General features: G+C 39.6%; 1 protein-coding gene across 4 annotated transcripts; it reads right to left on the reverse strand.

Moving 5' to 3' along the window:
* Positions 1-96: 96 nt before the first annotated feature.
* Positions 97-25,412, reverse strand: FBXO38 (F-box protein 38). Of its 4 annotated transcripts, none has more exons than XM_069868956.1 (22): positions 25,289-25,412; positions 22,595-22,736; positions 21,623-21,756; positions 20,367-20,530; positions 19,798-19,963; positions 19,322-19,459; positions 18,885-19,022; positions 18,376-18,469; positions 17,815-17,945; positions 17,330-17,500; positions 16,853-16,995; positions 15,752-15,974; positions 14,953-15,072; positions 13,685-13,864; positions 11,242-11,958; positions 8,350-8,450; positions 6,585-6,687; positions 5,407-5,573; positions 4,108-4,253; positions 2,052-2,155; positions 1,671-1,784; positions 97-740 (listed from the first exon to the last, which is right to left on the reverse strand). In XM_069868956.1, exons 2-22 carry the CDS (start codon positions 22,720-22,722, stop codon positions 562-564), a joined length of 3,561 nt encoding a protein of 1,186 aa, XP_069725057.1. In that variant the 5' UTR covers positions 22,723-22,736; positions 25,289-25,412; the 3' UTR covers positions 97-561. The 4 variants fall into 4 exon arrangements, with proteins under 4 accessions (XP_069725057.1, XP_069725058.1, XP_069725059.1 ...); XM_069868957.1 differs by having other exon boundaries at positions 22,595-22,780; positions 25,289-25,399; XM_069868958.1 differs by lacking the exon at positions 25,289-25,412 and having other exon boundaries at positions 20,367-20,454; positions 22,595-22,732.
* Positions 25,413-25,669: the final 257 nt, after the last annotated feature.

Consider the following 25,669-nt stretch of genomic DNA (forward strand, 5'->3'; position numbering starts at 1 on the left):
TCACCAACTTTGCTACTTTTTTTCTGCCTTTGGCCTTCTTTGCACCAGCTGTAGAACCACCCTCTCTCTTTGAAAAATGCACACAAGACACAAAGATTGTGCTCAACAGCTTTACTCAGACTGGACTCTTAGATGCTGAAGAAAAAGGCACAGATTAAAAGAGACTCTGATGACTCTTTTGAACATAGCAAATGGGATTTTGTTTATAAGAAAAAAAATACTGCTAGGAATTGCATGGGCTGAAAAATTAAAATATTATTCCCTGTTTCTAATTATTGACCTTCATTACAATGGAATTTAAATTAAATTGTATAAACATATGAAATAAAGTCTCAGTATTAGGAAGATTTTCTTTTGTTTCCTCTATGTACATATCTTAGTATACAATTTTTACTTTTCATTATACATTTACTACATACTCTTTTCCAAACTGTGTGAGAGCAACTGCAAAATGTGTGTTTCAAGAAAATGCTTTGCATTCAGGAAGAATCCACCTGCTTTCTTGGCTGGCAGTGCCAATCAGAATTTAGGAAGGGATGACAGGTCAGGGAGGGCATCCACTCAAATGTAATCATCCTCTACCGGTTCACCGTTGACATCACAGTAATGAATGAAGATAGCCACCACACGCTGGAATACACCTTTCTTCATCTGGCGCAGCTCAGAGATCTCTTCTCCTATTGTTTCCATACAGATGTCTGCAGACAACTGTCCCTTCCTCCGGGGTGCATAAATAGTAGCTGTAGAAAGCAAATAAGAATAAAAACTAGAATCGTTCCTATAAAGGAATTCACAAGCGGATCCATTTTGCATTAAATGAGACAGTCTTGGAAAACAAAGTAAACAGAAAAACCTTCCACTGAGCAATCATATTTTAGGAATATTATTCAAGCAGAAAAAGTATTCTTCCTTCCTCATACTTAAAACCTTTTGACAGTTCCAATGCTCATTTAATGCACACACAGTCCATGTGTCTGCGAGTGAAGAGAATCCCAGTGCACAACAAAGCCTTCCCTCTGATACTCACCCGATGTGTTTTCAGATTATCCATTTCAGTGATTACTTAAATGTTTTATAAACAAGAGCAATTCAGGATAAAGCAGCAGTTATTTTTTACGGCTTTCACATCATGTTTATCTAATTATTTGTTTAAATTAAACACACATCAATTTTTTATAATTCAGGCTGCATACTGAACCAGAAGCATTGAGTCTATTAATCTGTTCCAAATAAAATAAAAAAAAACAAAATCAGAGGAAAAAAATTTTTTCTGCTTCATCCTCTAGAGCTTCATCCTCTTCCAGTGGAGCAAGATAAGAATATCCAAAATGACATAACTTAAAAATACCTCCAATGAAGGAGATCCCAAGATTTTCCTAATTAAGTAGCAGAACATTTTTCCTGCTACCATGTGAGGATCTTAAGTGAGCCCTAGGAACTGCCTGCTATAAAATTTCACAATTTGACAAGCTCCTAAATAGAAAGAGGCATATCTATCCCAAACCTCAACCCATGTCATCCCTGTTCCAGACACTGCCACAAGCCTTTACTGATAGTCTTCTAAAAATATGATAAGATGTAGAAAACTGAAAAATAAAGGAATGTCCTGCCAGCTTGCAACCAAGCAACAAGTTGAAGTTCTTGAACGCAACAAAAAAAATATTACTCACTTCTTTCATCATCCTCAAAGTCATATCTAGCATAGCTGTTTGGTTCTGCTGTTCTCAGTGATCTCAACCACGGGAAGTCAGTAATCATGGAGTAAGGGGCGCCATCCACAATGCCTAGAAGACAGACAGGATGAGGCTACAAAGAGGACAATGCCACCCGAGCAGCATCAGCAATCTTCCTTAAGTAAATTTCACTGACACCACATAGATTGGTCGCTCTTCTGCAGGAAAAACACCTCCCCACTTCAATTCCCCTACTCTGTGCCAAAGGTCCTCCTCTCCCTCACAAAATTATTATTCATGTTTCTTGTAACTTGATGCAAAGTTACTTATATTAGCAAGAGACTGAGCATCAGCTTTCAGCTCTATATAAACACTCACCTTCTAGAGTGTAAATATCTCGTCCCCAAGGGTACTTAGTGTATTTCTTCAGGTCTTCTTCAGTTCGCGTGGCTTCAGGGAAGAACTCATATTTAATAAGTTCTCTAGAGAGAAGGAGGAGGAGATTACAGCCAGTAGTGTGAGGAAACGTGAAGGTGAGAGGAATAAAAAAAAAAATGGGAAATCCTATCACACAACCTTTCCTTTAATGAGCTGAATCCATAGAAACACTCCTCCAAAACCCTAACACAAACTCCGTATGCAACCCCTCTGCTTCTGAGAGTAACCACAGGGAATATGTACCATTTAGACGAGAAATCAATTAAGCTACCTTTTAAGCACAGCTTTCTATCTGTAAGGAACAATCCAACATAGCTGCAAATAAATAAAACTTCAAAAGTAAATTTGTTCTACCAGTTTAACACAGCTGGATAAGAGCCACTGCATACAACTCTCTGTTGCTGGGAATTTTTGTCCCTCAGTAAGGAGCAGATAATGATTGCACAACATCTACCGTATTAACTAGTGTTACTTCTTGGAGTAAATCACTCTTACTCTTTCATGACAAAGTGACTTGGCTGCTGGATGAGGGAAAGGCTGTGGATGTGGTCTTCCTGGACTTCAGTAAAGCCTCAGCATTCTGCTTGAGAAACTGTCACCTCTGGCCTGGACAGGCGCACACTCTCCTGGGTGGAAAACTGGTTGGATGGCCGGGCCCAGAGAGTGGTGGGAAATGGTGTGAAATCCAGCTGGAGGCCAGTGACAAGTGGGGTTCCCCAGGGCTCAGGGCTGGGTCCAGCCCTGTTCAATGTCTTTATCAATAACCTGGATGAAGGCATCGAGTGCACCCTTAGCAAGTTTGCAGACGACACTAAGCTGGGTGGAAGTGTTGATCTGCTGGAGGGTAGGGAAGCTCTGCAAAGGGATCTGAACAGGCTGGACCGCTGGGCTGAGTCCAATAGCATGAGGTTTAACAAGGCCAAATGCCGGGTCCTGCACTTGGGGCACAACAACCCTGTGCAGCTACAGACTAGGAGAAGTCTGTCTAGAAAGCTGCCTGGAGGAGAGGGACCTGGGGGTGTTGGTTGACAGCAACTGAACATGAGCCAGCAGCGTGCCCAGGTGGCCAAGAAGGCCAACGGCATCTTGGCTTGGATCAGAAACGGCGTGACCAGCAGGTCCAGGGAGGTTATTCTCCCTCTGGACTCGGCACTGGTGAGACCGCTCCTCGAATCCTGTGTTCAGTTCTGGGCCCCTCACCACAAGAAGGATGTTGAGGCTCTGGAGCGAGTCCAGAGAAGAGCAACAAAGCTGGTGAGGGGGCTGGAGAACAGGTCTCACGAGGAGCAGCTGAGAGAGCTGGGGTTGTTTAGCCTGGAGAAGAGGAGGCTGAGGGGAGACCTCATTGCCCTCTACAACTACCTGAAAGGAGGTTGTAGAGAGGAGGGTGCTGGCCTCTTCTCCCAAGTGACGGGGGACAGGACAAGAGGAAATGGCCTCAAGCTCCGCCAGGGGAGGTTTAGGCTGGACATTAGGAAAAAATTCCTCACAGAAAGGGTCATTGGGCACTGGAACAGGCTGCCCAGGGAGGGGGTTGAGTCACCTTCCCTGGAGGTGTTTAAGGCACGGGTGGACGAGGTGCTAAGGGGCATGGTTTAGTGTTTGATAGGAATGGTTGGACTTGATGATCCGGTGGGTCTCTTCCAACCTGGTTATTCTATGATTCATGAAAAAATAAACTTATTTTCAGATCCGAAGATATTCCTCAGCCATCCTGACTACTTCAATGTTCAACAGCGTTACTGCTGGATGGAATAGAACTGGAAAATTCTACAATATTTGTCATATAGTTAGGTTTATTTAATCTACATCTTGTCTTAGACGCATCTTGTCACTGACATTCTACATCGCACCATCTTGGATTCAACCTTTGCAAGTCAGTCAACAAACTTTCTTTTTAATTCAGCAGACAATGCAGCAAGTCTAGAGCTTGACTGAAGCTGTGGCTGCTGACTGAATACCTTTTCTGTAAAGTTACCAAAGGGCAAGTACTCACTGGTTGATATTTGCTATTGTGTCCATCCAGCTCCGAACGCGCACCTTATTGCGGACATTAGGTGGGTTACTGAATTCATGAATTATACAAATGTGGTACGGATAAGGGCCGCTAAATACCTTTTGCTCAAGAGTCAACGTATCAACCTGTGAAAGGCAGCAAACAAAGACTTGTAAACATAAGAAATAGAGTTATGTAATTTTAGAGTCAAGAGCAGACATCTACCAAATCCTCTAGATTCTGAGGAGACATGCCTAGTGAACAGAAATTTCAACAGGATACATAATTGAACACATGATTAAGCAGAGTAAAACTTTCCTAGTGTATATTTGTGAGCGAATCTTCTTCAGTAGTGGAATTTGATGGGAAATGCATATTTTCTGATGTGTTTTGCAACTTTGATATGTAAGTAAACTTTCATAAAATTAAATAACAGTCTAGATTACATTCACTTTTTTCAGAATTTGTCTCTGGCTTAGGAGAAGGGGTTGGTTTTGTGGAATTCTTTTTCTAATAGTCTGACCGCTGCCCTCTAGGAGCCAAAGAAAGAGAACTGGTTTCAAAGAAAAGCTGGCTTTTCTATGAAGTCAGCCTTCTCTTGTTAGTCAGGCAAACCAAACTAGGAAAAGCATTACTTTGCATGAGAGAAGCAGCATCACAATATGATACACAATGATTCGGTTAGAGTGATAGAGTCAGAAAAACATTCTGAATCTTAAATTAAGCTCTCTTATTTACTTGTGAAATGACCTCAATAAGTCACTGAGTGTCAGTGCTTACAAATCCTACACATAATCTGAGGTAGGAAATGGTGGCTCCCAGTACCACAACTGTCTTGCAACACTGTTGAGCATCAAAAGAGGATGCAGCTTTCAGCAAAGTAGTATTTAAAACTCTAGCTGCTGTTACTAAATCTGATAAGACATGTTGAGGATTTCAGATGCTCATGTCATGCTTCTGCTTATACAAAACAACAAGCTGACTTTGCGGCACATAGGTTCTCTTAGTTATTTATTTCAGTTTGGAATGAATTCAGTGCATCATATTTTACAATATTTTCTAGTGCAATGAATATCAAAGATGGTAACACTAAGTGTTAAAATCCAGTATCATCCAAGTTCCACATTTAGCAATGAAGGCCGTGATAAGATAAAGCTTTAAAAAACAACTTTCTCAGAGTTGTTATTGTAGTATTTACATTTCCTGCATTAATTGAAAAACACGTGAAGCCAAGAATAGTGAAAGAACACAGGAAGAACTTCAGCTCTGTCCATGATTAAATGAAAGTTGGTTTTGTACCTGCTGCATTGGGCGAAGATAAATGATCCGGTTTCTTTCTGGTGGCATTCTGAGAATCTGATCCAAAATCTGATCCATGTTTAACTTCTTGCACTGGGCGTAGTCAAACCGATTGACCACTGGTGCATTTTCTACTTTTAAGTGTTTCAATACGCGGCACCTTGTAGCTATAAATTAGCAAACAAAATTATTAAAAGAGAAGAAATACAACACTGAAAAGACCTTAGGAGGTTTCTGTCAGAGATTTTCAAAGCTGAGACAGTAAACAAGTAATGTAAATAACAGACAATTACTGAAGCAGCTTGGACAGTTGGCAACTTAGCCATACCGAAGAAATATGCTTGGTGTTTACTTCTTCCACGTCATGATCCAACATTTAACTTCTAATAAAAGTCCTCTTAAAAGACTATGTCAAATCTAATCTAACAATAACCTTTCTTTACCTTTGCTTCCTTTCACAAAGCCTCCTGAAGTGGTCTGTGGACTTCCACAATTAAAAACCACTGACTTCAAAATCAGATAAAATACAATCAGAGTATCGTGAAACTGCACTATTTCTTCATAGTAACCCTGCTTGAGTTATCAAAACTTAGTTAAAAATTAATGTATGTTCTAACATGTATTCTGGAATAAATAAAAAATATTTTCTCCATTCTCTGCTAAGCAGATACCTCATTTCACAAGAAAACACGTTATTTATTGTTGAGGTTGCAAAAATAATAAATGACCCAATCCTTCAATACAGGACTACTCACACACCCTGGCATGTGAATCAACTGCAGCGTAAATGCTATAATTTATAAAATATTTTTATCATGTCAAGGAGGGAAGTATCATGTCAGATAAACAACCTATGGAATAAACGAGAGAAAAGCCCAGGCACTTTGAAACTAATTTCAACAACTTCCTATTGTTCTATTATCACTCTTCAATCACTTTCTCACCTTCATATAATTTCATCCATTCACTTTTAGATATTAATCTTTATTAAACCTGTGATGAGGATAAGGAAAGAGGCATTCACGTTAAGATGCAGTAGTATCTGGTGTTCTAAGCATTATTCTGACTTGTGGCAAAGCAGCTGATGAATACAAAACAAGTAGGGGATTGACTTTAATTCTATTAGAAAATTCTAATAATAGCAAACGGAGGAGGCATGCATGACATGAACAACATACCATGTATGAACATCATTTTGGGGCAGTCTTTCAGTACCAAATCTGTTATTCCACAATTGGTCAAGGTGATTCCAACAAGGTTTTTGGATTTCAAAGTCAGTACCTGGTGAAAATTAAAAAAAAAAAAGAAGAAATAATCTATGGCAGGGTAAAAACAAAGGAAAAATAAACTGAATTTTAAAATATACTGCCAGATACAGAATAATATTAATTGGGTACTAACTAATATAATACAGCTTCTGTTAACATCAGGTATTTCAGATGACTGGGCTGCTGATGGCAATGAGAAAAAAAAGACTTCCCATTCATCAGCAGCATCACGAAAGAATAACTTCACAAGATTAAAAGAGAAGTCCTATCAGAAGGCACAGTTTAGTCAGAAAATCTAAGCAACATCTCTCAAAAACTTCAGAGTCTCTACTATTCAGTTTCTAATTTTGAACCACAATGACAAAAATGGCAATTCTGGAGAGTAACTCTGGTTCAAACACAGAAAGAAGATATTGCAGAGAATTATGGTTTGAACTTCCTATGCCAATGTGTTTTACCAGTGCTATCTCAGAGGAAAACCTCACTCGGATAGAGGGATGAAGATATATATATATATAAAACTTATTTAATCCTCTGTGCCCATTATCAGCATTACAAATATAAAACATGCATCAAGCACAAGAAACACATAAGCAGATACATTTCCAATAGCAGAAGCATAGGGGAAAAAGAAATAAGAAAGGATCATTTTAGTTTTTTTTTAGTTGAACTTATTGAAGTTTTATCAACAAAGATTCTAGCAAAATTTAGCAGCCCAAGGATGAAGCAGAAGAATAACAAAGAAGACTAAACTGAGCTCTTTTAAAAGAAGATAAACACGTGTAAAGAGAAAAAAAAACATTCTGCAATGTGTTCTTTCAGTTGCAGCAATTTCAGCTGTTTCTTGTAACCACAGATAGTTAAAAAAAATACAATACAGTTCTTTCAAACCGGCATATTTTAGGAAGAAAAATCACATACTCAAAAATATATTTTACACTAATCAGAAAAACTGTAATGCATCCTAGTAACCAGCAAAATATTGCTGGTCACATTCACAAAAGCTATCTTACATTAGTGAGGCTAAGTTCTTCACTGGACAGAGAGGGTAAAATAAACGCAGGCAGCTTCCTCTGCAGCAGAACTCAGAAGAGAAGCTTAAGTTAGCTGTTCAGAATTACCCTCTGAAGCAATCTCATGCTCAGCTAAAATATGAGCTTTGGGTAAACAGCCCAAATACTGTAGTCAGACCTTGCGATTTCTCCTTCCACAAGCGATCCTCACTGCAGAAGAATTAACTCGTGTTATTTACGTATTAAAAGAACCTCTAGCCTGCAAAGTAACAGCTAAGTTGCTATGTCCAGAGATAATTATGCATCCCATATTCCTTTTCACAGCAGTAGCCTATGCTGTTGTTTCAAAAATAAATGACAGGGAATAAATTTTTTCCCTGTACCTCAAGAAGGACACCATGGGAAGGCAGGACTTCATGCAGCACTGTAGCCATGAGCATTTGACAAGCTTCAAGTTCAGCCTTCGCTTATACTCTGCTCTTCTCAGAGTTAGAGTATTACTGCACCTAACGTTTCTTCTATATGGTTAAGAACAAAGACAGCAGCAACCATCAGTTGTAACTCATCTGGCTCTATAGGGAAGAGCAGTTTGTATAATTCCATCATTGTTCATGAGCATTCCTAGCTGAAAAACACGTAGCAGGTGAGGAAAAAGACCTTACTTGAACATGATCATCTTCAATAACCGGGTCACTCGTACTGGTGGACTTGTCAGCTGTCCTTTTTCGCTTTGTGGTTTGCCGCGCCTTTGGCTTGGCCACCTCTGGAAACAAAAAAAAAAGAAAAATCTTTCCTCTGCTTATACTTCAGGAGAACAATAGAGGCATTCCCTAGCTTAAAATGTCCAATAAGAACATATATTTCTTACATAAGGGCTCATCATAGAGGAAAACACAGGAATGCTGAGCCTACAAATTCAACATCATAGAAAGATGCAAAGCCAAGAAAAGAAAAGAAGATGAATTGTTATGTTACACTTGGTTCTCTGCACCAAAGACAACATTCTTAACAAACAGAAGAACCAAAATAGTTTTATGTTTTAAATAGTAGAAATAATCTTTAACTACTCAATAGTCTGCTCTTGATAACTGTCACTAAGGTTTTCCTAAGACTGCAGAGGATGTCCAGGTATAAAATACTCTGATGTTCCCAAGCTGCTTCTTACTTCATTTCATGCACAAGTGACATTAAATTCTCGCTTGATTTAAAAGATGAAGCTTTGAAAAGAAATAATGATAGATACCCACGCTAAAAATAATTTCCTGTGATTAACAGATCTAAATGAGAAATTATTTTACTAAAATTAAGGTTCCTTTGATGTTTTTGTTAAAACAGATGGCACGTTCACAAAGATTGACAATCAAGACAGAAGAAAGAGACTACATATGACCTACTCCATGCTATCCTACCATTAACATTAAATAAATATCAGCTAAATAAATATCTACTTAACATCATCCAATTCCACCAATACCTGTAAACTATTAACATGTGACACCCAGTGGGCCATAATTTAGGGTACTACTTTAGGGGATCCACAGGCTGAAAGATGTAATAGGTACTCAATTTGTGGCACTCATGATTCATTATCCCCAGGGAATTTTTTGACCGTTCCTAGAGTATCTACAAATACCAAAATACTTCCTAGCTATATCATACGAAAAACTTTCCAATTTTGTGTTGAATTGTTCAAGGTGCAGCCCAAAGCCAAAAAATCTTTACCGAAGGTTTAACATAACATGCATTTTAAATTGAGGATGGCTTGCTTCACTACAAATGCAAACTAAAACAAGTTTTAAACCCCCCATTTATTACTAGTAGTAGTAATATATGACCTGTTCCACTGTTTCATGTGAGTAAATAATTTAACAGAAGAAAAAATTACTTCTACTATCAGCCATAGGTTTGTTACAGAAGCTGAAAACCACAATGTCATTCATGCTAGAATAATGGCAGTCATATTGAAAGCACACTTTGAGACTATTTACGGAAAAACATTTCCAACTCTGTAACAAAGCGCTTCCAGGTTATACTCCAATGAGCTGTATATCTTATTCTAGTGAAGAAAAAGCACTGTAACAGCCAGACAGAAGCAACCTCACTGTCCTATGCATTAAACGGATTTGAAAGATCAAAATGACACATCAAGTCTCATTCTGCTTCAAGCATCAGCTAATATCAAATGTTTCAAAGAGGAAAATCGGTGCATAAAGACATATGCGTAACTACAGAGCTGGGAAAGCAGTTTTAACTTGTGTAGACTAAAAATAGGAAAGACTGAGACGTTTTTCTCCATGAGCAGAACAGATATTTTTCCTGACTAACTACTGAAACATGGAAGAAGAGATACTTTGAGAAAAGTACCCTAATTTAATACTTAGATCTGACTTCACTTCATGTTTTGATAATCAATAAGGATAGAGCAAAAATATTTTCTTTTGATTTCTCCAGACTAATTACGAGTCATAATGGTGCAAGGTAGAAAACAGACATTTTAAATTGAATAGCAAGATCATTGCTTGCATATGAGATGCATCTAGCCACAGAACAATATCCTAGGCGATTTAGGTTTAGTTAGCACTTTGGAACATTAAGATAAACTGGAAAGCCACTAAGACGTACTGTTTGAATCATTCCATGTTAACAGATACAAATTTGCTACCACTCTTTCCTACCGCCAATGCATACAGTTCTGTAACTGACATTTCATTTTTCAGTTTCATTTCACTTGCCAGATATTCTCAACAAAGAATGCTGGATATGTGAGGTAACTATAAAGTGCGCTATGCCAGGCTAAGATGATTATTTTGGAAATCAAGTATATGTGGAAGAAACAGCAAGTTCCTCTTTCACATTTATTCTTATCTCCCAACGTTTCAGGCTTCATTCCAGTACTTCAGGATTTTGTTTTTATTTTATTGTTTTGGGGTTTTTTTTACATGATGTGAAGCATGGATCTATTTAAGAAAAAAACAACTTTCAACAAGTTTGACCACCATGCCTTATGCACTTGGAGGCAGAATCCGATATGCAGGTGCACAAGCTTCCCTTGGCTCAATTATAATTATGGCTTGCTTTATTGTTTGCTAAAGTATCAGTCATTAACTTTTGCCTTCTTGCTAAGATCTGAGCGTACCTGCTGTCTTCTTCCTTTTAAAGGGAGAATTTTAATGGGAGAGACAGTCTTATGTTTCAATGAATAACAGCCTTCACAGGAAGAGAGAAGCTGTCAAAAGAAGTTGCATTTGGTTTTCAAATGAGTAAATCAAACACTGTTCAGTATGTACGGATAACACATACAGAAACACTCGCATGGAGAAACAAGTCACTGGCACTTTTTCAGAGAGATCTGTTGTTTTACCTAGCTATGGCAGTGAAGTCAACCATTCCTATTCCATCCATGTTTTGTCCCTTTAACAAACCATTTAGTTTTAAATTATTAACAAATAAATACCATGTTTAACTTCAGTATTATCTGGGGGTGTTGCTGTATTCAATACTGTCTCATGCCAGCACAGTTTACTCAGAAATTAACATATGCATTTAGGTCATACCTGACTCTGACACCAGAGGGACATGGGATAGCTTGCTTCTAGCTCTTGTTAGCGGTCGTCGAGGATACTCTTCCTTAGACTCCACCTCACAGCTCCTCAGCTGGGAGCCTGTGCTCTCCTCACTGACAGGCCCAGAGACTCGCCCACTAGTCCTCTCATCACTCGCCTCCCTTGGTGGCCCACAGTTTGGCAGAGTCCTAAGTGCAAAATCTGACCCAGTGCTGTTTGGTCCATTTCTGCAGGATCCACTTGTAGATGGGCAATCCCCATCACAACACCCACTAGTCCTCTGTTGCGCGTCCTGTTGATTGTAGCAGGAACACCTGGAACAAACAGAGCTCTCTTCGGTCTCCCTCTCACTGGAGCCTTCACTTTTACAAGTTGAGCAGACACACTGCCTGGATTCATCTCCAGCTGCTGGACTGGTGCCAGCAGAGCGGCTATTAGCTGTCTGTGCACAGTCAGGGCTAGGAGAAGCAGCACTACAGGAGCTGGATGTTCCTGTCGATCCTGTAGCATTACTGCAACCTGGGTAAGAATCTTTGCTTTTGTTCCTTTCGGGCATGTCACTTGCTGCTTTCATGTCTGCTTTAATTTGCTCACTTGTTACTTGACAACCTTTTTCACAGCTGCTTTCCTCGGTATGGAATCGCTTTATCTGGCCCCCTTGGCTGGCACTACATCTCTTCCGTAGTGGTGTCTTGCCTTTACCGCTCACTGTAAGAGTTAAGTAAAAAAGAGCAATGAGATAAACTAATATGTAGTTTAAATAAACAACAAGTGCTACTTTGTTGAGACTGCTATTCACATATTATGAGAATTAACAACATTTCTAGCTGTTGCTGAATCTCTGTAATGTCTTGCAGCTATTTATGTAGTAACATGGTGGGATATTTGTCTGTAAATGAGATACATATTTGCCAGAGAGGCTAAAATTTTCACAAAGCAGCTAACTGGTCAAAAAGGCCAAAGCACAAAAATACAAACCCCATACTGATAATAGGCTTGTTTTCATAATTCTGAGGAATAAATCTGAGCAATTAAATAGTAACATAGATAGGTCTAAAGTTTCTGCTTTCAATAGCAATCCTGAGCTCCCCCTCCTGGGTATGGAAAGTGGTGTCAACAGGTAACACTAGTCTCACTTTACAAATGAATAAAAAGCCACAGCGAATAGTGTGCAAATCACAACTGGAACTTACTATCTACTGTCTTAATCCCCTCAGCTAATTATCTAACTAGTATCCAAGCCCAGGAAAACATTATTGGCACTGCAAAAGTTAACGCAAATAGTCTTCTCTAAACACAGGTTATTTCAACTCTCAAACCAGAAATGACAACTATGCTGTAAGCACAGCACCCTGCGGATTTCCAAGCTGAAACTACCAGTCTTGTTGAAATGTAGTAAAATGACTGAGGGGCTGATGTGTAGGGAGTACTCTGGTTACAGTAGGAAGGTACTTGGATCCATTACAGCTTTGACATGTCCCAGGCTTTGCAGAAATTTAACCAGTACTAGACAGGGACATTTCTCAGTCCTTTACAACACGAGATTTTTATGTTAATTGTCTAGGTAAACATTCATTAGGGTCTAATACTGTATGTACTTCATCTGTCAATTACTTATAGATCACAATTCAACTTCAACTTCCTCCTTTACTGCATACGTATGACACCACTTCGAATATAAGCTACAGGAAATAGCATGTTATCCCTACTGCTGGAGAGGCTGTACGTCACACAGCATCAGAACAAGGACTCAGACCTGGTGCCAAAGATGCACAGCTTACACCTGTAAACTCAAGACGCAGGAAATGTCCTTTTCTATGTCTTCCTAGAGTTGCCGTATTACCATAAAGTTCTAGGCCTCTCACTCATTGAATGAGTCATAATAATATACATATACTACTACTAATAACAACATATATAGACACACGGTAATACTAAGCATGATTCAGAAGTGAAGATGACAGCACTGAGAATTCTAACTAACCTCCACAGCTCCCAAAGTATAGTGTCCCCTTCAGGACACTTCCACAGGGCCCCTGGGAACCAAAAGATGGCTAAAACTCTCAAGCATTTGCCTCAATGATCACATTTTGTTTCAGAAGCAATGCTCTGGCAGACAACGAAGCTGCAAATTTGGCTTCACAGACATGATAAATTCTCTGCAGTTGGAAATCTAAAAGAAGAACTGTAGGTTTCTACACGCAAAGCGGTGAAGCACCACTATTTCTGTGTTTGTACAGCAACTATGTGATTGGAGCTGAGAGAGATGTATACTTACGCCTCCATCCCAGATTTATAACAAGAAGGAAGGAGCAGAGGGCAAACAAACAAGCATGTCTGTTACAAAGCTAGAAATCAATCTGAATAAGATGCAAAGACTGAACTTAAGAATAAATTTTGCCTAACAGTGCACAGGAACCTATCTATTCCACACCTGAAGGTTCTCTAGATTCCACTTGATCTCTGATTTTCTCTTCTCCATCTGAGTAATTCTGTGCAGTGCTGTTAGAGATGCAGGCTCTTGAAGTCCCCAGATTTTCTTCCTCATCCTCACTGTCTGAATCATGGACAGTAACAGGTGCTGCTTTTACAACAGGCTGAATGCCACTAGGTCCTGGAAACAGTAGAATAATGCCAATAATTCATGGGAAAATAAGCCAAGCATGTGTTAAAGGGCTGAAGAACTTTTAGAACTGCTTGAAAAAAAGACAAGAGATTAATTTGGCTCAGTTTAGCCATGCGTTCTGTAGCTCCCTCATTAAAACCCAAATAAGAGAAGAGCAAAACACCGCCTTTCAGCACTAAAGCACTCTAGTTTGGAAGAAGAGTCACAATATAAGACAAAACACAGATTTTTCTGTGCTGTTTCTCAGAACAGCTTGAAGGTCGTTCCACAATAGCACAAGTAACCGCATAACAATGTATCATAAGCAGTCCCTGAAATCTCTACCACAGACAGAATTGTCAGTCAGAACACCTGCAATTATCCTTCTCAATCCCACCAGTAGAAGTGGGAAGGAGAAGCATGAATTATCAAGCTTTAGTATAAATATGCTTTGTTAGTCACCTCTCATGGCTACTAACCAGAGGCATTAGCCAATCATAATGACATATCTGCCTTTGAATAACACAAGAAATGAACATAAATTTAAATAACCTCTTCAGCATTTATCTTGCAAAGGGAACAGATCCGGCACACATGCATGTTACTTCATGTTGCTGGCATATTTAGTAGAAAATTATGTTGTCCAGCAAATAGCATCTATAAAAGAAATCAAGACTGCCTTACGTCACTATTGTGTGCCACTACTGATGTCACTTTAATTAATTAACACTGGAACAAGTTGTTCTGGCTTGAAAAAAAAAGCAAAAAAGAATCCACATGCTACAGTGAATAAATTAAGGCTGTTGACACCAACACTGGAACATAACAAGCTCATTCAGGCCTTCCACGTCTTTCATTATACTCAGCACTTTCATTATACTTAAAAGTAAAGCTTTAAGATCAAGGTATTTTATTCCATATGCAAAAGAAACCTGAGGACTGTAAAACAGACTCTAAAATAGAACACATTTCTTCACAGCAGTAAGCTGTGCTAGCATCATTATTCCACCAGACAATACAGCTGAAAAAAAACCCCAAAACATTTAATCCCTCAAGAAGGGGATAATAGAAGGTAATTTCTTTCCAAAACTAGTTACCTGCTTGCTCTTCATCAACCTCCATAGGAACAACAGCCTGGCTGTTAGCTGGAAAGTCATTCTGGCCCTGCCCAGCAGCCACCCCTTCCTCCTGTGCCACCTCCTCCATCTCATTCAGCGCTGAAAAGATTAAAATAAGGTCAAGAGAACAGAAGGCACAGAGACCATAAGCATAGGAGGAATTCAATCACATCCACAGAGAGTCAGGGAAGCATCAAGAAATGAGTAACAGTCTGTCTCTATTCCTTCAGCAAGTCTTAAGGTTGCACAGTCTTTCCAATTTTCTTCTACATCTCTTTAGCCAAGGCCTCAGCCTGACTTTTGGGGTTTAATTCTCCCAAATTTTCTCCTCCTCCTCAAAAGTCTTGTTCTACTGTAGTAAGCAGCATAACCAGGTTTTACAGTAGTTTGCTCCAATGAATTCTGCCTTTGCTGGGAAAGTTTAAAAATACACCATCTGACACGGTGCTGTACCCGACCAGAGGGGCCTAGAAAACACTTCATGCTTCCACAAACAAGTATCACACTGAAACTCAACATTGCTAACAGATCTGTACTGATATAAATCATTGAATGGTAATGTATTTGTAAGAGCTCTTAGAAACAATACGAAGATTGCTTTTATCACAAAGATACTGGAGATGTGCAGACAGCCCTCAGAAAAGATTAAAGAAGTTACATACCAGAAACTGAAAGAGCAACAAGCTTACAACGTATATTCTGATCTTCTCTAGAACCCCACGTAAGTGGCAATGCAAATAAAACCACTCCCTACAAAGGTTCACAAAGATCAAATTACCCTCTGCTGCAATCTGCTGCTCTTCAGCTTGACCATCTTGACGCAGCTCATTCTCCTCGTTCTGGTCATTGGGGTGTTGGTGATTGTTGTGATGGATGTTTGGATTATTGTTATTCTGGTGGTTATTATTGTTGTCGTTGTCATTGTTAGAGTTCTGATTGCTGACCAGGGCAGATGAGACACCAATTCCTGTGCCTGCACTCAGGCCCACACGAGCACAACCCTAAAAACAAAGAACACCTATTAAGAATTGAAAACAGACACATTATCTTGACAACGTATCCTACTGTCAACGGAAAAAGCATTCTGTCAGCAGTATCTGGGGCAGCAGAACAATACGCAGGTGAAGAACAGGGAAACTGCCCCCGGTACTTCCTTATGTTACATGCTACAGAGGTCCACCTTAAGTCTGGCAACACAGAAAACTTACACTCCTCTGTTAAACTCCTGATGAAAGGGAATTCTACAAAGCATATAATCTCACTTAGTTGAATTGTATTTAATTTGCTATGAGATCATATTACATCAATACAAATAGCAGATTACATAGTCTTCCAAGAACACGGTAGCCTCAAGACATAATTAATGATCAAAGAAAGCAGCTCTGTACCCAGGCAGTTTTCATTTTGTTACAACAGCTGTTACAAAGATTTGTGTTACAGTGTGAGAGGGGACAACATGAATAAATAAAATTCTTAAGCTTTGAAAGCACAGGGGAGCAGTACCCCCACTTCACCCAGTACAAGATCATAAAAAACCCAGAGCACTGTAAATAGATCCCTAAGCCTGAAAAAAATCATAGAAAAAGCAGAAGCAAAATGAAGTAGCAGCAGAGACATCAACAGAAACATAGAATCAGTGTGGATCTTATATCCTGGTCATATTCTTACAAGATCACACCTTGCCACTTCACCCATCTGCAGAAACAGCATAATTCTCCCAAACACAACATGATAATAGCAACTACAAACTAAAGTAATTTATTTACCAAGCTGTTTAATTAATTACAGGTTTTAAAAGAATGTATAGCAGCTGGAGCTCACAATGTTTTTCCATGAGCTGGCAACAATAAAAAGCAAAACCATTCCCTGAAAAACTCACCTTAGGAGGTTCACGGAACATCTGGTCAAGAGAAATAAATTCTAAGCTTGGCAATAACTCAATGAACTGACTAAAAGAATCTAGCTTAATCGCATGGCATCGCACCAGGGTGAGGTCAACCAGTCGGGTCCACCTTGAATGATCTACGGAAGAGAAGAGACACATTTCCTGAAGGAATTCTATCTCACTTATTTTTCATTATACCCTTTCCAGACCTGAAAGCGGGAATCTTCTGTGTCTTCATTCTGTTACCAGCATCATTATGATTCCAAACCATGCATCACAGACTCATAGAACAGTTCGGGTTGGAAGAGACCTTAAAGATCACATAGTTCCAACCTCCCTGCCATGGGACATCCCACATCAACTACTGCACTTACTAAGAAATAGAACGAGCAACACTATAAGCAGAAATATTCTGGTTTAATATCACAGCTATTCATATAACATGCCTAAAGTTTCAGAGGTGTGCAATACCTGTGATCCAATTATTTGGGTTATGTAGATGTGGGCAATTGTAAATGACGAGATACTTGATGCAAGAAAAAACTTCATTTACAGCTTTCATACCAATATCTGTAATAATTCCCGGATTTTCAACCACATCAGCCAAGCCGTACTTCACCAAGTCTCCATTCGACATTTTACCTAAGAAAAAGATAGTAGCAAACACGGTAAATTTCAGAAACTCTTATAGCATGATTTTCTAACTCCCTTTTTTGGTCCAATTTGGCAAAATGGATGAGATTATTACTTCAGTTCAATAAAGCTGAGACTTCCCCCAATTTCAGTTAAAGAGTTTCAGGAAGTGAAAAGAAGTATATTTGGCTACATGAGATCAGCAGCCTCAATATGGGTACATCAACATCCTTTCAATCATTTTCTAAAAGTGATTAAAAAACACATAAACTTATATAATCCTTATATTTGTCAAATAATTTACGTATATAAAAATGTCATACACTGTAGTAAAAACTCATCAACGTATCCTAGATGGAGAGTTTCAAACTGTGGAAATTCCAGTTCAGCCATCTTCAAAGCAGAAAAAACACCATCTTTGGTCAAGGAAGGCTGGATCCGCACTTCATGCAACCTGAACACAATTAAGAATTGCTCCTATTAAAAGGCATGCTAAAATACAATTGCCATAGAAACCACTCAACAGGATCCCCTCCCTCCCAGTAATAAAATAAAAATACTCTTGCAACAATGGCAGGAGTAAGTGGCTATTCGTGTCTTCATGGTAGTATTTGGCAGTTCCATAGCAATATAAGAGTTGTGAGACTAACAGCACCACACTTTTCAGATACAGGTCTAAGAAGGTGGCTTATGATGCAAAACAATTCAGAAGCAGACATAACTTCAGTTATTTTAACCACAGAATACTCCTGTTATATCAAGTTTAAATGTTTACTCCTTAAGTTTTTGAAGGTTGTTCTGCTTCTTTACGTTCTTAGACTTCATTGCTAAGATATTCATTTTGAAAAAGGAGAACAGGGAACGAAAGCTCTAATGGCCCATACCTTCGCGCAGCAGTTATGATGAGGTAGCCAAGATCCACTTCAAGTGCATTCTTGCAAGCTCCCAGAACTATAGTGTGCAAATTCCTAAAACCACCTGACAAACAAAAAAACCATTCTTTCACTTCAATCACAGATCACTTTAACCCTTGCACATTATTCCTCCTGTGTTGTCTTGGCAAGTAAGTCAAGAAAACACAACTTTTTTAGCAAATCGATAAACTACGTACTTGCATCCAACTTCCCTCCAATGCTCCTAGTTCTACTCACCAACAAATAGAGCTGGAAGGTTAGTTTATCATTCAATAGTTAATTGATCAAAATATCAAAATGGTACTCAATACAGAACTATATTTAACACCAAAATGTAGTTCCAAAGTTGATACCTTTAAAATAACAATCAAAAAAGGATATGATACAGATAAGAAAGCTACACTTTACACGCCTCCAGTATTTGCTAATATTTTTATTTATTTGTTTGTTTGAAGTATGAGGGATAAGAAACTTCATACCTGATCTCCAGCTATCTTCTACCACATGCTGGATAAGTCCTCCAAGAAATGGAACACGAACCAGCTCTAAATGCTCCAAATTTCTAGCAGAAGCCAGGCCTGTTACTAGGGGAACATACTTCAAAGAATTTGTGGGTCCTATATAGAACGAACCAATAGAGATGAAGGTTGTTTAGTTAAAAATATTGAACATATCACATTAAATAATTAAAAAATGGCAACATATCTAGATCAAGAAGTCAATAGAACTGCATCCCACCAAATAATGTACAGGAGAGGGATACAATTTCTATCCAACAGAACGAATAAAATGATGACTGTTTTTAGAATCTTGTATTCCACGATCTCTATTTACAGTTGATGCCCCTGCAGCTTTAATAGAATTAGTAGATTTCCTACATACTAAAACATCCTCTCTATATGTGGATTCCTCTTACCGGCACAGTTCCTCATGACAAAAGTGCGTAAGCTGATACAAAGGAAATCTTTAAAAGGCTGTGGTTTGGTGAGTCTCACCCACTTCAAATAAAGGTGCCTCAGCATTGGGATACAAGGAATCTCGGGGACATTCACGCCTAAAAATACATAAACAAAATAAACATTTCAAACAATCTTTAAACTGTAGTATACATGTCTTTGGATTAACATTCTGGCTTTAAAAAGGAAGTATTTTCTTTGCTATGTGGCACGTGAGAACTGAAAACAGTTTAAACACAAGTTCTTCACCTCAGTTTGTCAGCACTGTTTTTAGAATTTGCCCTTTGGACCTGCTATCACACATTCACAGCAACTAGTATTTCAAAAACGCCATGTGCCAAATTCCCTCTCTTAAAGAGAATCACAAGATAGCAGAGTTCCACAGTCTTTAAATTAATCTGTGTTGAAGCCAACTACTTCATCAATAAATACTTACCTACTAAGTGCAAAGTCTGGATTTTAGCTCCTACGGGAATTTTCAGCTTGTTCTCCGGAGGAATTGGAAAAGCACCATTACGATTACGAAACTTCCCTAAAATATGAACTTGTGGCATGTATGTCCAAATAGCTTCCACCAGCTCTAAATGAGAGGTTTCAACACCCTGGACAAAAGGAAGCAAAACCAAATGCTCTAACACCAGTTTAAGCAACAATATCCTCTTAACCACGTAAACTTCTAAATAAGACCTTACACGTAATGCAATGTGTTATTAGACTTTAAATTTGTAGCAAGACTTATCTTTCTTTTACAAGCAGAGGGATCATTTTTAATTCATTTCTGGACTTAAGAGCACCTGTGGTTCCCACTTGTGCAACTAAAAATAGCAGTCATTTGCAAATGAGCTGCACATTTGCAGATATGGTCACAATTAACTGCTACTCTGTACAGCCAGATCTGAACACGAAGCCCTGTAAACAATGAATCCCTACCAGATGACTTCTGCTCTGTTAATACGCATCACCTCAGCTGCTGAAGGAGCTTCTCTCTTGAGACTAACCACTCACCAGCAGATTTGGACAGGCCTGCAAAGCCTCTAAAACTCCAGGAATACTGAAAGCTTCATGGCCACGGACTCTGCGTCTTTCAAGATACCTGGGATGAAGACCATAAAGCTGTTCAATGTCTGGCATCTTCCTCAGCAGCGTTAGGAAACTGGAATCAGTGAAACCTAAGATGACAACAACAGATTTGGTATTTGAGTGACAGCAGACACTTAGTTGCAAAGGGAAAGCCAAATACTTTGTCCTCTTTGTATAGCAGTATAAATTCTACAATGTTGAAAGATTTACTCAGTGAAGTAATAGCTTGTCTCCTACTTCCAGATTATAGAAATCATGAACTACATATTCTTCTGCATTGAATTTTTCAGGCTTGCTATAGGTTTCCTTCAGCGGAGTTCCATGGCTACAGGGTTAACTACAGTTTCTCCCTTCTCAGATGAAGTATTTCTGCAAACCGTCAGGCTTTGTGTCTATATTTTCCCTGGAATTCCATTTATCAACTACATGGCTCAGAAATGCCCAGCTGGGTCAGTTACCTGCACTTCATCGCTATTCACAGCTCACAATTCTCAAAGAAATAAGACAGCTCCTCAGAGCAAAAGATTATGTTTACCATATGACAACACATTAAAAGAATTTTAGACTAGTAAGTTACCTGTACGTATATCTATCTTAGGTCAGGTCTAGCTATCTGCCTGAAATCAGCCCTAACAAACCTAGCTTTGCAGAATCTCTGACTTCTAGAATTCACTCATTTCAGCTTTCTCCCCCAACAAATCCCAGAAGTGTAATTTAAATCCAACAGAAATCCTAATACTCACAGGGTTGACCTAGGTTGCCCATTTTATCTATTGATCTGAAGATGGCTTGAGGTGTGACATCAAAACTTATTTATTCTTACATTAAGTGTTGGCAGATGAGTTGCTCTCTCATTCCATTGTATTTTTTGCTGCCTGCATGCAAACAGCCTCTTCTTGGATTAACCCTTGGATTAACTCCCTTACAATAATCAGACAAACACAGATTGTATTTACAGATTGCTACAGAGAATCCCCGTTTCTGCTACAGTAATACCCAATACACACAGACAAGTTTCCCCAACCACACAGTCAAGGAAGCCACCCAAATCTCACGAAAGTCAGAAGGAATTAAACATCCAATTCCTTTCTCTGCTTTTGAAAATTTACCGTGTGTGTCATTTTAAATACCAGTACAGCATATCACTTTAAAGCCACATCTTAAGTGAGTGCATTACTCACCAGTGGGCATGTATTCCCACCAACGACCTGCACACAGATCCACAACCTTCACTACTCGCAGATAAAGAGTGACTGCTTCCTTCAACTTCCGGGACAGGCATTCCATGCACATGATATCCTGCAAGGGAAGGTACCTTTGGGAGAGGAAAAAACACCCCTCTGATTTATCAAAAGGTGGATCCTTATTGACTTTTTCCAAAGTAAAGTATTACTACACAAATTCAAATATGTCTAAAGCCTAAAAACATTAATTGAAACAGAATTTTCAGATCGTACTCTAACTGTGAAATTTTGCTAAGCAGAATGACTTGGCAATTTCTGACACTGCATAGAGTATGTTTAAGGTACAAACATTGTATCAAAATGGAAAGGTGCTTTACATCTCTAATAAATACTGCCAACCAAGCCATCTGCCACAATACATGGTTTAATTAAAGATACTTTAATTCTCTAGTACTCACTAGCTCGCTCAGTTTGCAAACATTTTCGAGAGATATTAAAGAACTTGTACAAAATTATGTTTTGAATATAATAGGCATGAAGGAACATTCTGGGGGAAGGACTGTGTGCTGTAGGGAAGATCATCCACTCATCCAACTTCCCTTCCAGACACTATGAAGCAGTTGCAATGATTTGAAAACATGAACCTCAGCTATGTAATAGCTGAGATACATTTCTGCACTGGCATCAATATTTAAACATTTGTTAACACGCACTGGTGAACAGAATTAAGTCACTTCTTTATTTCTTTTAGCTCTCCAATTCATCACATTCACATACATTAATTTTTGAAGTATCCAAATGAATTCTGAGACTGAAAAAACATTTTAGTTTCCTTTTTACAGAGTTTTTATCCATCATGGTACATTTTCCAAATAGTATGTGACACAAGCATCAATGCAGATAAGATTGGGAAAAAACAGAAAACAATATAACAATGAACAATAAATTGACTTCTGACAGGGTGCTCACCTAAAGATGTGGCAAAGCACTTCATGAGAAAATTGGTTCATGTAATCTTTTGGCTCATCAGCTTTGGTAGAGTCAGAGCCTTCCCTGTCCACTGAGCATGGTTTCACACTTTTCCGCCGGGGACCCATATTTACAACGATTTCTGATTAAAGGAAATGTTCACAATGTTATGCAAATTCAGTGCAACTGAAAGAGAAAAGGGACAGAGAGTAGAGGAGGACACACCAGTTAAACTTCACTTACTGAAAAAACACAGCAAATTCTGCCATTAAAAGACAACCTCCAGTACAGCTGAACTGAGTTCACTGAGGGATAGAAAAATTCTTGCAACAAGCTATACTCTGCCTAATACAAGAGGTCTCAGGTATAACTTGACAATTACGCAGAAAAATGCGTAATTTTCCTTTTAGAAAACTCATCATTCCCCCAAAACACCTTATTAAAGGTCCTCAAACTAGCTCTTCTTAGACATTAGAACACCAAATGAAACATCTGGGTTGCTTAGTTGAAACCCTAGAAAAACTGAAACATCTTGCCTCAGCAGCAACGTGCAGGATATTCTCTCCTCTTTTCCTTTACTGAATTAGTATGTTCAGGTCTACAACGTTCCTGCAGTACATACACAGGCACAGAAGGACCAAAAGAGCAGTAATAGATGTTTCATTTAAAAACATACAAATTGATTACAAGAAGTAACAAATAAACTAAATGACTAAAATAAATATGGACTAAGTGTTAACATCAGAACAACTGAGTGAACAACTGAGTTAACAACTCGTGCAGATGAATGGCATGAGAAATGTCTTCACTACTGCTGTTTCATCAAGAAATGCTTTCTGGTAAGTAGGGTAAAGCATCATAACCTCAGTAAACCTGTTTAACAGGTTGAATACCAAAATCCAGTGGAAAAGGAGAAACAACCTTAGAAAAAGACAGCTTTTAGAAAACTTGTCAGAGATGCATCTGTTACAACATTCACTGTGATGTAAATATAACATAGTGTTTGCTTCACATTATGTAATGGCAACTGACAAGAAAAACAAATTATTTCAAAAGAAAAATTTTGCCTTCCCCAACACAAGTGATTTACATGCTGGGACAAAATTTGAAATATTGATAGCTTCACTGCGATCTAATTATTGAAAAACATGTGCTTTCACACATTTTTTCACACAAATTAACAAATGTATGCTGTCATAATTAATCTTATTTAAAATAGTGACACTAAAATAACTAAATTAGCACCTTCTGCCAGTGAACAGCATGAAGCATCTCTCTGCTCTTTTGGAATGGCTGTCTAAAGACAGCAAGTTTGTTGCCTGTATGCATACCATCCCTCTTTTTGGAGCACACTGGAAATATTTAGCATGTTTGTGATAGTGCATTACAACTCTGTTGTACTTCATTGAATGTTCTCTACTTCATATAAGTTCCAACTCACACACATAGGGCATGTAGTGATAGTATGAGGGGGAATGGCTTTAAATTGGAAGAGGGTAGATTTAGATCAGACACTAGGAAGAAATTCTTGATGAGGGTGGTGAGGCCCCAAAAAAGGTGCCCAAGAAAGCTGTGGATGCCCCATCCCTGGAGGTGTTCGAGATGAGACTGGATGGGGCCTTGAGCCGTGTGGTGTGCTGGGAGGTGTCCCTGCCCATGACAGGAGGGTGGAGTTAGATGGCCCTTGAGATCCCTTTTGACACAAGCCATTCTGTGATTTTATGATTGGATTCCAATGAAAACAAGTATTATATGGATTCCCAATGAATGTCACCTGATCATTCAATGTGAGCAGAAGGCAAATTTTTTACCACGTAAATAAATTCTAGATTGATGCAAACACACAGTGGAGTACAACACAGCAGTATTTAAAGGACAGGTTAAAAGGACTGCAACGTAAGGCAAGAGAAAAGAGAGATATTAACAAACAGACTGATATAAAAAGTCTTTAAGAACCCAGTAAGATTTAAATGCAAGGAGAATGACCTGCCCTCTGAGTTTTGGTTTGGCTCCTGCCATTAAGTCATAGGGAAAAAGAATGACCTAGCCTCTTATGAGGCAGCAGTTTCTGCAAAACACAGGCTCCTCCTGACACTATTTTTAAGCAGCTTTGACATCTCATTCTACATTAGGAAGCTGACCCCCTTTTCCAAAAGCAATCCCTTCAGATATTTTGTGACACCGACAAAATGAGCTGGGGAGAGCGAAACTAATTAATTCACAAGAGTCTTTGCACGAAACGACAGCTCGACGTATAACGACTCCACTTAAAGAGCTTAAGGAGCTTAAAAAGGCAAGGGGAGAACCTGCAGGAATGACCGATATAGAGAAAAATGCGGGGAGAACAGCTCGAACACCTGGCAAGGGTCAATTTAAGAGGGGCGTTTCCTTATGGGGAGAAGGAAAAAAAAACAACAAGACCAGGTTTCTTCTCGTTTGTATAAGCGACACAGAAGCAGGTTTGCCCAGAGCCCTCCTCCCCGCCGCCAGCCCCAGCCCCGCCACCCCCTCAGCCAGGTGGGCAGAGCAGAAGGGCCCCTCGGGGCTCCCCCCGCCGCAGGAGGGCGAGGAGCCGGCCCTTCCCCAGGGCCTGTCACCCGGGAACGGCGGCGCCGCCGCCCCGGAGAGGATGGAGGCGATAGGCCCCGCGATCCCCGCCGGCTCAGCGCCCCCGCCAGCCCCGCGGCTCCTTACCTGCCCCTCAGCGCCGTCCTGTTATTGTGGCCGCAGGGGGAGGGTTAACCCCGGCAGCCGCTTCCTGCGCGGCCCCTTCCGTCTGCGCCGCCGCGCTTCCGGCATCGCTTCCAGTACCGGCGCGCCGCCATCTTGACGGGCGAGGGGGGCGGGGCTTCGCCGCAGACATCTTGAGTGCGGCGTCTCGTCCGCCATCTTTAATGCGTCACTACGGGGGGGGGGGCGCCATATTGGTGGTGGCTACAGTGCAGCTGCAGCCCAAGCCGGGCAGCTGGGGGCGGGGGGGAACAGGGCGAAGGGAGGAATAAATCAACAAAAGGGGAGTAAGGGTAAAATCTTTACCAGCTTGCGGTAAGAATGTGATTGTAACGGGAGTTTAGC

The sequence above is a fragment of the Phaenicophaeus curvirostris genome, chromosome 15, assembly GCF_032191515.1.
Source record: "Phaenicophaeus curvirostris isolate KB17595 chromosome 15, BPBGC_Pcur_1.0, whole genome shotgun sequence".
NCBI classification, from domain to species: domain Eukaryota; kingdom Metazoa; phylum Chordata; class Aves; order Cuculiformes; family Cuculidae; genus Phaenicophaeus; species Phaenicophaeus curvirostris.